Raw genomic sequence first — 16,434 nt, forward strand, 5'->3', positions numbered from 1 at the left:
CAGAAAGGTTCTTATTTAAAGCCTTGTCGTCCTGCATTCCTTATCTACTTTCTGCTTCTGTCTTTCCATTCAATAAATCTAGTAACTTGTGGAGCAACTCACAATCCATTCTTGGGTCAAGCTTTATTTACCAATTAGTAGAAAAAAGTTAACTTCTCTTGGGTCACTACTTTTTGTTAACACATGATTCAATGTGAATATGTCTAGCTAGCTGGCAAACATTCATAATCTTACTCCAACTGAAGTTGATGAGAGTTTTGCTGGGGTTTTTTAATGGGAGCAGGAGCAAGTCCATTAGCAGAAGCCATATACCCTTTGTGTGACTGAGAAAGAAGAACCCAAGCACTGAAATGCCCTATTAAGAGACATGTTTCTAAGAACAGCCCTTATTTATTCTATAATACAATTTAGTGCCTCGAGAATCATTTACAACAGTTTACCTTTGGTGTCGCTCTAATTCAAAAGCTATAAACAGTCTAGTCTCTATTCTACATCATTTAAAACTAGACCTGAAAAATCACACCAGCTTTGAATCATATTATCACTCAGTCGTATTAGCACAGACCCCACTGCCTAATATATTAACATGAAGGCCACGCTTCCACTACCACATATGTCAGTGAAACCTGTCACTCAGGGCTGTGAAAATAACACCCCCTCCAAGTGACATAAGTTTCGCCAGCATAAGTGGTCGCATGCACTCCGCTATGTTGGTGGGAGAGTTTCTCCTGCCGATGCAGCTACTGCCACTCGCTGGGGCTGGTTTAGTTCTGTCGATGGGAAAGCTCTCTCCCGTCAGCATAGAGCAGCTACACAGGAGATCTTGCAGCTGCGTCGGTACAGCTGTGCCGCTAATATAGACATGGCCTAAGAGCTACCTTAATTTCTCTCTCTCTCTCTCTCTCTCTCTCTCACACAAACAAATTCTCTCTCATAATCCCCCTCTCGCCTTATCTACTCACCCAAATACTTTCAAATGGATTCTTAAAGTATGGTTTGCTAATCTTTATGCCCGTTCAGTTTTATTCTCTGGTGACATACCGCTGCTTCCAAAGACAATGTTCCAAAGAGGACAAAGGCCAATTAATAAAGTAAATTACATTGATTGCGAAAGGTGAAATTGAGCTGACACTATGGTAGTCAATTCACCTGCTGCATCGGCAGTGGATGGGAGGCTAGGGAAGTGGGAGGGGTCTCCTTTGGCAGGGGAGAGGGAGAGGGCAGTGTGAGGATGTGTGTACTATTTCTTTAAGTCTGTAGCAAAAAGTTAGGCAGGAGGGGAGCTGGGGAAGATTCAAGGCAGAAGCTGTAAAACTTTGTGAAGCACAGAAAGGGAGACAGAAAGCTGTTTCAGAACTAACACTGGCTTCCTTACTGCAACTGAGTTCTTTGTTCAGTGTGCGAAGAAAGAGATTCTTTCCCACCATCATAGGACGGGGAAGAACAGGAACCTGTTGTTGGGGTATGAGCAGGGAAGGGTCTAGAGGAGGATTTACTTCAGTGAAGTCCTTCAGTAAGAACAGTAAAGATTACTGCATTTTTCTTTAGTGACCTCAGGGTATGTCTATATTGCAATTAAATGCCCACGGCTGGCCCATGTCAGCTGACTCAGGCTCGCGAGACTTGGGCTTGCAGGGCTGCTTCATTGGGGTATAGATGTTTCAGCTCGGGCTGGAGCCTGGGCTCTTGTACACCACAAGAGGGAGGGTCCCAGAGCCTGGGCTCCATCCCAAATGCAAACGTCTACACCTCAATTAAAAACCCCGTTAGCCTGAGCCCCACGAGCCCGAGTCAGCTGGCACGGGCCAGCCACGAGTGTAGTTATACCGTCTGGGACTAGACATAGCCAATCCAGGTAACAGATTAACAGTATGGGCCTGATTGTCACTCACACTAAACCCACCGTGACCCACTCTGGTCATGTAAAGACACCTAAGGAGCAGATTTTATTTACATCCAAGTTAAGGCCCCTTTCCATTACTAGAGCATTACAAACTGGCCTTCGTGTAGCTGAGAGGCAAGCCGCACTTCATTAAGATGGGATGCACAAGAACCAGCCTAAGCAAATTGATGAATTACAGAAATGCACTCCTGCTTTCTGTGAGATGGCTCAATGCAAAAGTCCCCTTAAGTCGCAACATGGCCACCCTTCCTTCACTGTCAAATAAAGCTACTTCATACACGGGGAGGGCTGCAGACAGCTAACTGCAAAATAGCACAACTTCTCCCCATGTCCCTCCTGAAACAAAACAAAGCAATTTTAACTGTATTTTCCGGTGAACTCTAGTAATGAAACAAATACCCTTGGCTACATAGTTCTATTTTCCATAGGGAAACAGGACAAGCAAATACCTAGGCAGAGTCTGTGATTCAATGTTACAGTTTGCCGTACATTACGTAGGTTTTCATGATAAAGAAAAGTTCAGTTGTCAGAATAACTACTGTGTGGTTTCCACTTCAGACAGCAGCCTTTCACTTTCAACTGAACAATGAAAATTGTTTTCTGCTTCTAGAACTGGTCCAAACTTCCAAATGTTCAAAATTTCAGTGAAAATGTTTCATGAAAAAACATTGCTGGGTTTCAGCCAGTTTAAAGAGCGGATCAAAGTCTGCTGAAAACTCAAAATGTTTCAGGGAAAAAAATCTCCAAAAGGTGGCAAAGTTGTCACCACTTTCTCATCACTCCATGAGAATTCCCCGTGAACATGCTTTCCCTCCCCATCAGTGCTTTTTACCTGTTTGCCACCAAGTGTCAACGAGGGTGCACCGGCTGTCTCCCACTACATTGTGGAACCAATGCCAAGCTTCATGGTTAATTGGTTCTCCCACTAAATCCAAAACAGTAAAGAAAGAAGGGTGAATTCTGGTGAAAGGATTTGTATGCAGTGTGCTTTCCCTTCCCTATATATAGGCTTGGAAGAATTAGATTTTATTGGTAAATGTCGGTATATGTCAATATCACCATAAACAGCAAACCATCCAAAAATATTTCCATTGATGATAATTGAAATTACAGATAGGCAAAGTAAGCAAAATGCTGCTTGAGAACTTATAGTTTGATTTAAGAATATTTGCTTTGCATATTTTGACATGTGATTTTGACAATTTGTGTTTAACTTTCTAAATCTCAAAGTCTGTCATTGAATAATTATGGTCTAATTCCCTCCTTAATTTCCCTCAACTATGAAAAAGTAAATTGATAAAAATTGAAAAAAAAAAAAAAAAAGCTTAAAACCCATAATTTTGTGCAACTTTGAAAATTTAAATAGATAAAAAAATTTAAATGCTTAAAAATAATCAATATTATCCATTGAAATTATTTACAGAAAAGGAAAATCGAGTTCTGCCAAGCCTAAATCCATCGCATGCCTGCAATGCCAGGCATTTCTGATCATAAATAATTTGTCTACACCTCCTAACTACTGATAGCATTTTGCTGAGGCATGAGAAGAAGCCCAAGGTGCCTGTGTTATATGAGTAGGGCCCTACCAAATTCACCGTCCATTTTGGTCAATTTCATGATGATAGGATTTTAAAAATTACAAATTTCATGATTTCAGCTATTTAAATCTGAAATTTCACAGTGTTGTAACTGTAGGGGTCCTGACCCAAAAGAGGGTTGTTGGGGGGGGGGGGTCGAAAGATTATTGTAGGGGGTTCTCAGTATTGCCACCCTTACTTGTGCTGCTGCTGGCAACAGCGCTCCCTTCAGCGCTGGGCAGCTGGAGAGCAGCAACTGCTGGCCGGGAGCCCAGCTGTGAAGGCAGAGCCGCCACCAGCAGGAGCGCAGAAGTAAGGATGGGCTGGGCTGGTACTGCCACCCTTACTTCTGTGTTGTTGCCTTCAGAGCTGGGCCCTCAGCCAGCAGCCGCCGCTCTCTGGCCGCCCAGCTCTTCTGCGCTGCTGCCTTCAGGAAGGGTGGCCTGGTATGGGATTGCCACCCTTCCTTCTGCGCTGCTGCTGACGGGGAGCTGCCTTCAGAGCTGGGCACCTGGCCAGCAGCTGCTGCTCTCCGGCCACCCAGCTCTGAAGGCAGCACAGACGTGAGGGTGGCAATGCCACAACCCCCCTACAATAACCTTGTGACTCCTCTGCAACACCCTTTTGGGTTGAGACCCCCAGTTTGAGAAATGCTGGGGTCTCCCCCAGGAAATCTGTAGAGTATAGGGTAAAAGCACACAAAAGATCAGATTTCATAGTCCGTGACATATTGTTCATAGCTGTGAATTTGGTAGGGCCCTAAATATGAACCTCACAATTTAAGACATTCCTTTCCTAGGACTGGTGAAAAGCAAAAAGGAATCTAAGGGAAGGTAAGTACTAACTGAAGGTAATTTTGGGGGTATTTAGAAAATCGAAACAATGCTGATGCAGGGGCTGTCTGAGCATCCCAAGCCTTACAACTATTAATGCTCTATGATGTCACAAGCACAACGGAATTTTTGGCATCTTTTTCTGGAGAACGTTTTTCTCATAAAGGAATCTAGGAAATGGGGGATAATTCAAAGATATTTATTCAATTGCCCTGGCATTGGGCTCTTCATTTTTTCTACATAAATAGTAACTAAACAACTGTATGCGAAACCTGTATTTGAAAGAACATCTATTCCTCTCACCTGATCCCAGGGTTTTTAAGGAAGATCTGTCATACTTCTTCACCCACTTATCTCCATACTTCAGCAGCAGGCGTACAGCAGTAGGTGCACCGTAAAACTGATTAATTTTTAACCTCTGTACAGTTTCCCAATAACGACCTGCAAAATCCCAAATATTCTTCTTTAGTCTGTCTGGTTACGGAACAAAGCTACTGTTACAAACGCTGAACACGGAAGTAAACACTGAGACAAAACTCTACAGCAACTATCTGCTGTAGCTAGAGCAGGGGCGGGCAAACTTTTTGGCCCGAGGGCCACATCGGGATTGCGAAATGGTATGGAGGGCCGGGTAGGGAAGGCTGTGCCTCCCCAGACAGCCTGGCCCCCACCTCCTATCCGCCCCCTCCCACTTCCAGCCCCCTGACTGCCCCCCTCAGAACTCCCCACCCATCCAACCCCCTGCTCCCTGTCCCCTGACCGCCCCCTCCAGGCACTCCCTGCCCCTATCCAATGCCCCCCTGCTCCCTGTCCCCTGACTTCCCCGACCCCTATCCAACCCCAACAGGCCCTTCGGGAACCCCGAACCATCCAACCCCCCGCGCCCACACCTTGTCCCCTAACTGCCCCCTCCCGGGACCCCTGTCCCTAACTGCTCCCCCAGGACTCCACCCCCTATCCAACGCCCCCAGTCCCTGTCCCCCCCGCCCCTCCCGGCACCCTCTGCCACCCTGGGACCCCATCACCTATCCAACCCCTCCTGCTCCCTGTCTCCTGATCGCCCGCCCCCCCGAACCTCTGCCCCATCCAACCACTCCCCGTCTCCTGACTTTCCCCCGGGACCTCCTGCCCCTTACCCAACCCCCCCCTCCCCTTACCATGCCGGCGGCAGGACTAGCTTATTGGAAAGCCTGGGAGGTAGCGGGCGCAAGCCATGCTGCCCATCCAGGTGCGTTGCTGTGGGGGAGGGAAGGGGCGGGGCTGGGGTCTAGCCTCCCCAGCCGGGAGCTCAGGGACCAGGCAGGATGGTCCCGCGGGCTGGATGTGGCCCATGGGCCATAGTTTGCCCACCTCTGATCTATAATATAATACTGATGGCACCTTTATTACCCTGGGTACATACACATTCCTGGTTTGTATGGTCACATCCTCAAAAGAAATGGGACTGGTGATAATAGGAAAGAGAATACATCTACTAAGGTAGCCAGGTCACACTTGATAGGCTCCTAAACCATATACATGTTTAATTAAAACTGCGACCATCACGCCCTCACCTGGGTCAGGATACAGCGGAGTGCTTTCAAACAGGACAGAGGTGCCTCCGTTACAGAGCGGTCCATATACAACATAGCTGTGTCCTGTGATCCAGCCAGTATCAGCCACACAACCAAAAATATCACCTTGCTGGTAGTCAAACACATGCTGCAAAGATAAACAGTGACGCTGTTTTCGTAATGCTGAAAGAACTGACATATGCTGCACCGGATCAATTATTTCAACTCAGCCAGCAAAAAATCATTTAAAGCATATACACAAAGTAAGCATGAACAGACAGACGAGCTATAAATGCACAGAGGCAAGGCTGGCCTAAGGATGGAAGGCTATACCACCACTCATACAAGGAGTGGGCCAAATCCTGTGGTTCTTAGTCCTTAAATCAGACCCAGTGGTTTCAGTGGGAGTCTGCTGAGTCAGAATGAAGGATGTGATCCCGCACTGTGCAGGAGGCCACCTGTGCCTGCACAGTGCCCCACCAACGCCAATGGACGCTGAGCTCATGGCAGCTTGGTCCTCAGGATTTAGCCAACTTTACCGTTACAACGTGTTCCATTTGTTTCCAGTTTAATACCCTGGGTATTAATGAAGGAAACAAGGTATCCATAGGAGACTTACTGTGGTTCAGCTTGCCCTAGGAACTCCTCACTCCATTCACTTCCAGTCACACATATATAGCCTTTCACGTTATAGTTTAGATAACAAGCATCTGGGGCTGATTATACTTCCTCAGCTATCAGAAATGTTCTACCTAGGAAAACTACCTTCTTGCACCAGCTGATGCATGTTACCAGAGCTGGAAAGTTACAGTTAGATTTACCTTTTAAATCAAAAAAACAGAGTACAACAAAAATCCAACACTCTACTCTGAAATCAAAACCAAAGGGTCATAGAAAGGAGTGGCAGGAAAGATCTCATCAATCAGCCAGTCAATGTTCCTACCAGTGCTGGATTATTCCTACAGTACATTTTCTAGTGCTTGAAAGGCAGTACATTTAAGAGGAATGCATCTGTGTAGGAAGCAAGACCCTCTGAATGCCTAGAGCAAAGTTGGGAACCTTCTTCTTGGACTGAGAAGCAAACAGATTTGTATGCCCCACCTTGCTGCTGTTTGGAGAAAAAAAAAAAGCTGACTGGTGTGACTCCACCCCACTGGAGAAAGGTTTAACAGCTCAGCCCATCAGCTTGAATGGATAATCCTCAAACGTTCTAAAATTCACCTTTGAGCTGAGATTAACCCAAAGACGAATATCTCAGAAAATTACAAGTGAGTGAGAGGCTGGGACTAGAATTGAAATCTCATCTAGAAACTTCAGTATAATCATATATGGATTTCAATTACACTTTTCAGGAGGGGATCTCAAAGCAGAAACTGTAAGAAGTTAAGCCTCACAACACCCCTTTGGGAGGGTCTCGTTAGCTCCATTTGGCTTAGGGGGAAATGAAGGTACAGGGAGGCTAATGGGCTTGCCCAGCACCACATCGCAAATCAGTGGCAGAGGCAGAAATACTGAGTGTTAATACAATTTGTTTGCTCTTCAACAGACGAGCATCACAAAAGGAGGGCCCTTGTTCGGAATCCAGCACAATCAGTGCAGTACTGGAGTGCAAAACTAAACCAGTAAATGACCAATGAATTCAAAATGCTCAGGTGGAGTCACTGCATCATTTGGATTCTTTACAACCCCCGGGATCTGATTTTCCTAGTAGTGTACTTCCTGAAAGCAAATCAATACTGTTTAATTATTCATATGCTCTTGTGTACTTTTCAACTCGATTACACACTATTTGCCACATAATTTGCAAACACTAACAGAAGCAGCCTTATTAAACAAACAAATGTCCCACATCAATACTGATAAAGCACAAATGTTCTTTTTTTTTGCAAGGAACGCTGCTGAGGTACCTTGTGTGTCACAGCAGCATAAAGCAGATACCCAGCTTGAGTGTGAACAATCCCTTTGGGTTTTCCTGTGCTCCCGGAGGTGTAAAGCATGAACAGCATGTCTTCACTGTCCATGCTTTCAGGAGCACACACAGGAGCCTCCTTGGCCATCTCCTAAGACGAGAGAAGTAGCAAAGAAACATGTTAGCCTCACGCAACCAATCCTTTCATAACACTTCAGTGTTTCACCAGGGTCCTAGTTACGTATAGAAGAACTGTCATTTCTTCTGATGCCATCTTTTTCTGCAGAGAGACTGGCAAGAGCTGAGTATTTACTAAAAGAAAGGCAAAGTAGTAGATGAAGAATGACATAGCATGAAGACACAGCAGATGAAGAATGACCTGGCATGGATGCTCAAATGACAGGCACCACCTGTTCCCCTGACTCAGAAACAAACGAATGTGTGCAGCACACCCCACTTAAGCGTTCACGTGGAAGGTGTGCAGCACCCATTCTCTAGACCCACCCTTCTGTGAGTCTCAGGCGTTTCAGGGAACTGGATTAATAAAGCCATCTATAAAAATGGCAGGGACTCTCATAGGTTTCAAGACTTTGGGAGGATAAAAGTTGCAGGTAGAAAATAGAAGTGTGATTCCCATAATGAGCCACACTTTGCAATAACAGAAAGGTCTTTAGGGGCCAAGTTCCATGGGGGGGGGGTCTTCTTTTTCTAATTTACACTTCTCAGTCTAATTTTAAGTCACATTTAGGATTTCCCAATGCCTGCCTCCATTTCCTGGCTAGAGAAGGAGCTGAGAGCCCCTGCTGATGATACATGGCATAGGCTTGACTTATTTTTTTAAAGAGAAAATCCATGTTTTATTTTTCCCGCTCCAAACAGAGACCCAGCTAACTCCCTAGTAAGAATCCTTTGCTGCCTCCTGGGTAATGTCACCCACCAGGCGCAGCTATCGGTAGAACTCCCAGCAGAGGGCATTCAGGATGCTATGGGCTCAATTCTGACACATTCTAGGTGCTGACAAAAGGAAGTGAGGGGGAGTAAGAGCTCCTTATATCCCTACTCAAGTTACCCTGACCGTGGACCTGGCACGCAGGAGTATGTGGGTTCCTGGCCTGCTTATTCCCTCCCTAGAACAAGTGACTGGAGAGAGGGTGAAGGCTTAGCTTCTACCCTCACCCCTCAAGTGGGGGAGAGTAGCTGGCCCAATGGTGGAGAGGTAGCAATTTGCTGCAGGTCAGCAATAAATCAATACCCCAGCTCACCTCCATATTCCAATTATGCCTCAGCAGGGGCATCTTAGTCACAGTGCCTCCTAGAGCTAGTCCTGGGATGATGTGGTTTACACATCACTCCTTGCTCAGGCCTGGGCCTAGATTCAAAATACAGCCCCATGAGGCTGACTTCCTATTGCCTTCCACCCAGTGGCGTCATTTACACCTGTGCAAAGTGGGTACAGAAACACTGCCATTCTGCTTTAACGGTCTTATATCCACTGGGCCCAAGTGCAAGGCAGAGGGGAGTGGGCTCACTGTGCACATATCAGCAGTTTATGCTCCACCCCCATTTGAAGAGGAGGGATTATTTAATTTTCTTCTGTATAAATTGCTGGCATTCTTCATTAGTTACTTGTGGTCCACCGTCAAACACCATCTTCCCAGGGAGTATATATAATGCAAATAAACTCCTTAATGGTTTTTGTTAAGGCTGTTGTGGATGCTGAAGTTACTTCTTACTGCTGCTGACCTATACAAGGAAAATTTATCTCTCTCAGGAAAATTAATAGGAAGGCACTGCCATACTCAAGTCAGCCATTTGCCCAGATGCACAGGTGCTAAGATTAGCGTCTTCATTACTATCACATGCAAACGCCACAGCCTTTTGCTCAATCTTAATCAAATCCTGAACACAGAGCTAGCGTCCCACTTCAGCCACCGTGTGACATGTCCCAGAGTGCTCTCTGTGCAGATCCTGTCGCATTCTTGCTCCATAGCATGGAGAGATGATCAAAAACAGTCCCCTGAAGTGAACCACCTTGTTCAGGTGGGAGACTATCCTTTCTCACTAGTGTTCCAAAGCCTCCTCTGCCACAAAATTGGACTGGCCATTTATTGTACACCTACTCATTTGGGAGAGAACTGGGTCTTTCCAAGCCTCTTCAGCAGTATCTGCCAAGGACACAAAGCAGTTAATCAGTGTATGAACCAGAGAAAATGTCCTTTTTTCCTGTGGAACTCTCCCAAAAATTCACATGCAAAATTCACATGTAAACCATTGGCATTACTAAGTCCTGCTGATTTCTAGCCTTCAGTATTGTAACAATAAATACATAAGATCAATGCCCAACGTTGCACGTTCAGTCATCCAGTGTTGGTACAGCTAACTCAAGGGGTTGGGTACTGTAACGAAACAAGTTTTCAAACACAGTGATATTAGTGGAATTGTATCATAATAAAAGGTTCATTGTTATAAACAGAGATTCTTTTCTTATTTACGTCTCCCATTGCTCCCTCTGGAACAGTGGTTCTCAACCATGGTTACGCGCGTACCCCTGGGGGTATACAGAGGTCTTCCGGGGGTACATCAGCTCATCTAAATATTTGCCTAGTTTTACAACAGGCTATATAAAAAGCACTAGCGAAGTCAGTACAAACTAACACTTCATACAATGACTTGCTTATACTGCTCTATACACTATACACTGAAATGTAACAACAATATTTATATTCCAGTTGATTTATTTTATAATTAAATGGTAAAAATGAGAAAGTCAGCAAATTTTCAGTGACACATTTGTATTTTTATTTCTGATTTTGTAAGCACGTGGTTTTTAGGTGAGGTGGAACTTGGGGATACACGAGACAAATCACACTCCTGAAAGGGGTCCCGTGGCCTGGAAAGGTTGAGTGCCACTGCTCTAGAACAGTGTGATTCCACACTGCCTGCAGCATCGGGTTGGGCCTAATTGGGACAGTAAAGACCAGGCAGGGCGGGGACAAATCCTTTTTAATCTCTGTAAAGTGCTATGCAAGTTAGAGCACTGCATAGGCCACAAATAAAGGGGGGTGAAGGGTGGGAATGGGGACACTTTGCCAGGGTATGGTCCCAGGGAGGGACCCAGCCAGAGGGCCACAAGCCCATCACCATGAGAAATAAATTCAGACTAAAAACTGTGGACATTTGAATTTGACTAAACGTTATTTATACAATCTCCATGAGTCTGTTTATCCCTATGCATCTATCTGTGTGGGATGGGACGGGGCCCAGGTTACAAGTGTGCCCTGGGCCCACAGCCATGTTGCTTGGGGCCTGCTTTTATGTAAAAAATTATTTAACATATAATACATTAATAATTAATAAAGACAACCCATCTCTTCTTGCCATCTTCAGCCATGTGCAATATCAACTCCTACTCTTTATGACTCTGTGGAGTGCTGTGTATCATAATACCCCAAGGCATTCCTTGTTCTTGCTTTTGTTTTCATCTTTTTGAAGTACCATCACACTCCTCTAACTATTTCCATGGCTTGTCACTCTGCAACAATTCACTTGAAGACCTTAACATGGCTGAAAGATCTCCCCAAAAGGGTTGTAGAAATGTAGTAGACTTGAAGATGATCATTCTTCAGAAAACATTTTTGAGCCTGGCTGCCAGGGCTACAACTGCAACCCCTTCCTCAGGTGCATCAAGCCTGTGGCAATAAGTATATTCCAAATACTCCACATGTGGCTGGAAAAGCTGACAGGCAGCCTGCTTCCTGCAGACTCTGTACTGTTCTTGGGGAATAAGCACGTCCCTCAAGATTCTTTAGGCATCTGTCTGCTGAGACCCATGTGACTAATTGCAAGTGCCCTTTAAACACTGTAAGGTGACCTGTATTTACAAGCAAATATGCCTGAGAGCCTGCATCTAGTTCCAGTCACTTCTAAGCATTTGACAAATCAATCTTACCAAAACAAGCACCCAATAGGGTCAGAAATAAATTTTACACATCCGGCAAATGACAGAGCTCATCATATCATGTATTTATTGTGACCTTTAGTCAATGCATATTCCGATGGTCATATACCCAACCCAGGCAAGACAAAGTCCCCACGTGCTCCACAGCAAGACGGACTTAAATTCTGCAGCACTACCAACTGGTACCTGTAGCACTCCAATGCAGCAGCATCAGTTCAGTTCAAATTTGGAGTAATATTAGTGAATTAAATATGAAAATGAATAATTTCGTCTGTGTCAGGATCTTGGGCAAAGGTAGGTAGGACCTTGGGAGCTGGGAACCGAAGCCAAGGGTCAGAGCCAGAGTCAGGAGTCAAGCTGAGGGTCAATCCCAGGCATCAGGGTCAGTGTTGAGATTCCAGGGGTCGACTGGGAGTCAGAATCCAAGTCATAGCCAACATCAATCCCAGGAGTTCAGAAGCAGCAGTCATAGCAACCTCTGTGGACTGTAGGTCAGAGGGAGCAGCCAGGCTACAATTGCCACCAAGTGACAGTGTGGGGATGTTGGTTGCCTGCAGGCTTGGGTTCAAGTCCTGCTGATCCGTACAGTATCCCTGTGTCATTTATTTTAACATGGAGTTCAATTTCTTTCACACTGTCCCTGTATTTTCAATGTGTCTCAGATATCTGTATTAAAAACACACAACTACACCGCAAAAAGGAGAAGCTGGAAGTCTTTGGCAAGTACTAGAGAAAGGAATAGTTAGGGCTTTCGGTACCTTGGACTGCATGGAAGGCAGTTTGGGATTGTGGGATAAACATAGTAGCTGGATGTTTATCCTAAAATGATCAACAAGGAAAGACTTAACAACAATGATAATGATGTTGATATTAAGTTTCAGGATTAACTGATGCCTGGTCAGTTTACATCTCTCAGATCAATTGTTTCAGGTTATTTGCAGACTCAGGGAGACATCACTTCCCCAGTTTATACGTGGTTCATGGACTAAGATAGTTTCTGACCAACAAGGCAGGTTTATTCTGGTTAGTGTTTATTATTAGCTGTACCTCCTATAACTGGAACATACTTGGCCCAGTACATGTATTTTCACTCACTGTCATTTTTTTAGCTGCAAAGTAGTGATTTCCAGTGGCAAAAGTGCCAAGTACTTTGTTTATTGCTTCTGACAAACTAACACAGCTACTCTGCATCAAGCTGCATGTTCCCAGATGTACCATCTAAAACACATTTTAATGGTCACTCCTTTCTCCCCCAGGCCATGTAGACTGTAAATATTCCCAAACAATCATTCTCAGTAGAGATGGGACAATTACACTGTCCTTTCCGTATATTAATGCCTCTCCTGTGTCTTGGTTATTGCTGCAGCTCCATACAGTACGTCCAGTTTGGGGAGGTAAAAGACGTTCTACAGACTGACAGAACCATCCTGGCATGTCCACACACAGCATGGTTACGGCTGGAGTAGCATCGATATATTCTGGAATTCCTGAAGCACTTTCTCCTTGATACTTAGTACTGTTGCAGGGAGAGAGGATTTGAGGTAATTTCCAACCACCAGGCATTGCAGTCCACTGTGAATGTAATTCAAAGGGCCATCTTCTGAACTGATGCAGCTGCAACATTTAAGGTTCCTGTCCACACTGGGGAGAATCTGTTGTAATCTGCTCTGGTTCCCTCAATGAAAGACATCGTTCTGGTCATTGCAATTAACCAGTACAGTTAGTCAACAGTGTGCCCTTGTTGCCAAAAAGGCCAATGGCATTTTGGGATGTATATGTAGGGGCATTGCCAGCAGATCGAGGGACGTGATCGTTCCCCTCTATTCGACATTGGTGAGGCCTCATCTGGAGTACTGTGTCCAGTTTTGGGCCCCACACTACAAGAAGGATGTGGAAAAACTGGAGAGAGTCCAGCGGAGGGCAACAAAAATTATTAGGGGACTGGAGCACATGACTTATGAGGAGAGGCTGAGGGAACTGGGATTGTTTAGTGTGCGGAAGAGAAGAATGAGGGGGAATTTGATAGCTGCTTTCAACTACCTGAAAGGCGGTTCCAAAGAGGATGGATCTAGACTGTTCTCAGTGGTAGCTGATGACAGAACGAGGAGTAATGGTCTCAAGTTGCAGTGGGGGAGATTTAGGTTGGATATTAGGAAAAACTTTTTCACTAGGAGGGTGGTGAAACACTGGAATGCGTTACCTAGGGAGGTGGTAGAATCTCCTTCCTTAGAAGTTTTTAAGGTCAGGCTTGACAAAGCCCTGGCTGGGATGGTTTAGTTGGGGATTGGTCCTGCTTTGAGCAGGGGGTTGGACTAGATGACCTCCTGGGGTCCCTTCCAACCCTGATATTCTATGATTCTATGACACCTGTTGTGTGTAAATGCAAGGCATTCTACAGGCAGCAGAAGCTACAGAAACTGTAAGTAACACCATTTTGTTTAGAGTACTCCGGGTCTTAGCGCCCATATTAGGAGAAGGGTGCCGTAACCACTCCTCTGATCTGGGGGAGGGGGTTAAGACTAGGGCAGTAGCAGGAGCCTTGGAGTAGGGATGTAAAATGTTAACCCGCCTTAACCATTAACCCCCCCAGGCCAACCGACTGGCCGGCCCCAGCAGCCCCGCCCCAAACAGTCCTGGCCCCGGCTGGAGCGGCTCCAGCCCCAGCCACGCTGGCCGGATTGGCCCCAGCCACACCAGCCAGCCCTTTAATCGGTTAACCGTTTAAACAAAATATTTCTTAATCGTTTAAACAGTGAACTTTTTAAACGGTGTTTACATTCCTACCTTGGAGCAAGCAAAATTGCTGACTGAGGATTGAAGGTACATGTCTACAGCGGATAAAAGCCCAATGGCATAGCCGCGGCTGGCTTGGCTCAGCTGACTTGGGCTCACAGGGCTCAGGCTGCAGGGCTAAAAACTGTTGTGTAGACATTCAGGTTCGGACTGCAGCCTGAGCTCTGGGACCCTCCAGCCATAGTCCAAATTCTACACAGCAATTTTTCAGCCCCAGAACCCAAGCCCCACGAGCCTGAGTCAGCTGATCCAGGCCAGCCATGGGTTTTTTATCCCTTTGCTACATGTGTCAGAGAAGACAGACTGAAGCCAGCAGTCTGGATTTGTAGAAACCAGACCAAAGAAAAAAAAGTTGAGGTTTAAAATACTAAAAGGAGAGAAAAGAAAATACGTAACTGCTTCAAATTCTTTTAATCTACCACATTTATAAAATGAGAATACACAGACCACAGAGATATTCCTCGTCAGCATAATGCACAGAGACTACATAGCAACAAAGGCCCATATAAAATAGTCTGGGTTATTTACAAGTGTGTCCGTTCTAGATTAAGCTGATTGTACTTTCTCCTGAGCTCCGCTAGGAGTGCCCTTACATAGTCATTTTAATAACACAGCTTCTAGCCCTGCCTCTGACTTTCCCTGAAAATGTGTTTGGTAATTGGCATGGGGACCTGCTGAGATATAAACCATCACACCCTGTAGGAAATACCTAGATAAAAGGGTGACATTTAACAAAGTCAACATACTTCTTCAAGAGGAATGTCACGATTACCCATGGGGACTGCGTTGTCTGTTCTCTGAGCCACAAAGACATGCTTGACACTTGGACAATTCTTTACAGCTTCATCCACAGTCTTCTTCAGCTCTACAACTCGTCCTCCCCTGACTCCCTGGTTGTAGGTAATGACAGCTTTGCAGCCAGCTAACAAGAGAGAGATTTTACAGACCTATCAGTTTGTTTTTCACTACCTTCACCCTGTGTCACACATGGGGATATTAAGTCACACATTACAATGGTGCAGCTACTCAGAAATTCTATCAGACAGTAACAGCCAACATCACTGACAAACGCTCCTTGTAATCCTGATACACTGAAGGCAAGATGGCCTTTGCAATCTCCAAGGTAGAGGAAGAGAATTACGGCCTGATCCGAAGCCTACTAAAATCAATGAGCCTTTTCGCTGATTTTAATGAGAATTGATCAGGTCCCTTAATGAGTAAACATCTTCTTCCACACAATTCTCATACCTTTTCTATGGAGTAGATAATTATTTCACTTCAAGGTCCAAGAGACACAGACAAGATTTTCATCTCAAGGCCAAAAGACCAAAAACATCAAGACACTTGATCACGGCCTTGGATAGGCCAAGAGACTACTTACACTTGATCTTAGCTCATTTCAGCCCCTTCAAATCTTCCATTCAACCCCAATTCCAAGCAAATTCAGTGTGCTTTGGGTTTTTTGGGGGGTTTTTTGTTTTGTTTTTTTAAAAGATGGCAGTGGATTTCTAGCACCCAGTTAGCTCATGTGGGGTTTTCAGGATTTCTGGATTTTCCTGGGAGCCATATCACAACTGTACCACTTCAACATAGCACTTCAAATTGCAACACACATTTCATGTTATGTTATTTATGTAGCAGATATATAGCTGTATAATAAAGGAATGTTTACCCATAACCCCTACACTAGTTACCAGAGATAAGACAAAACCTTTACTTGCCCCACCTAGATTACCTTCCATTCAAAATACTCCGAGACTTAATTCCTCGTGCTAGCCATAGAGAAAGATGATTTTTTAAAAGATGTACTTGTAAGAATCATAGCACCTAATGTTTTGTATTAAACCTCTGCCTTTTGATACTTTGTTTCTGTGTTGTCTATCATTGGTTTATTGATTTATATTATAA

General features: G+C 44.9%; 1 protein-coding gene across 2 annotated transcripts in view; it reads right to left on the reverse strand.

Moving 5' to 3' along the window:
• The window catches only part of ACSS1 (acyl-CoA synthetase short chain family member 1), a 78,154-nt gene that overhangs the window by 21,555 nt on the left and 40,165 nt on the right, over positions 1–16,434 (reverse strand). For both annotated transcript variants that reach the window (XM_074949842.1, XM_074949841.1), the window contains exons 4-8: positions 15,273–15,448; positions 7,774–7,926; positions 5,867–6,014; positions 4,617–4,754; positions 2,736–2,828 (exon numbers count right to left, since the gene is read on the reverse strand). In XM_074949842.1, coding sequence (XP_074805943.1) covers positions 2,736–2,828; positions 4,617–4,754; positions 5,867–6,014; positions 7,774–7,926; positions 15,273–15,448 — 708 coding nt within the window. The remainder of the gene's footprint in view (positions 1–2,735; positions 2,829–4,616; positions 4,755–5,866; positions 6,015–7,773; positions 7,927–15,272; positions 15,449–16,434) is intronic.

This window comes from Natator depressus, chromosome 3 (genome assembly GCF_965152275.1).
Source record: "Natator depressus isolate rNatDep1 chromosome 3, rNatDep2.hap1, whole genome shotgun sequence".
Taxonomy (NCBI): domain Eukaryota; kingdom Metazoa; phylum Chordata; order Testudines; family Cheloniidae; genus Natator; species Natator depressus.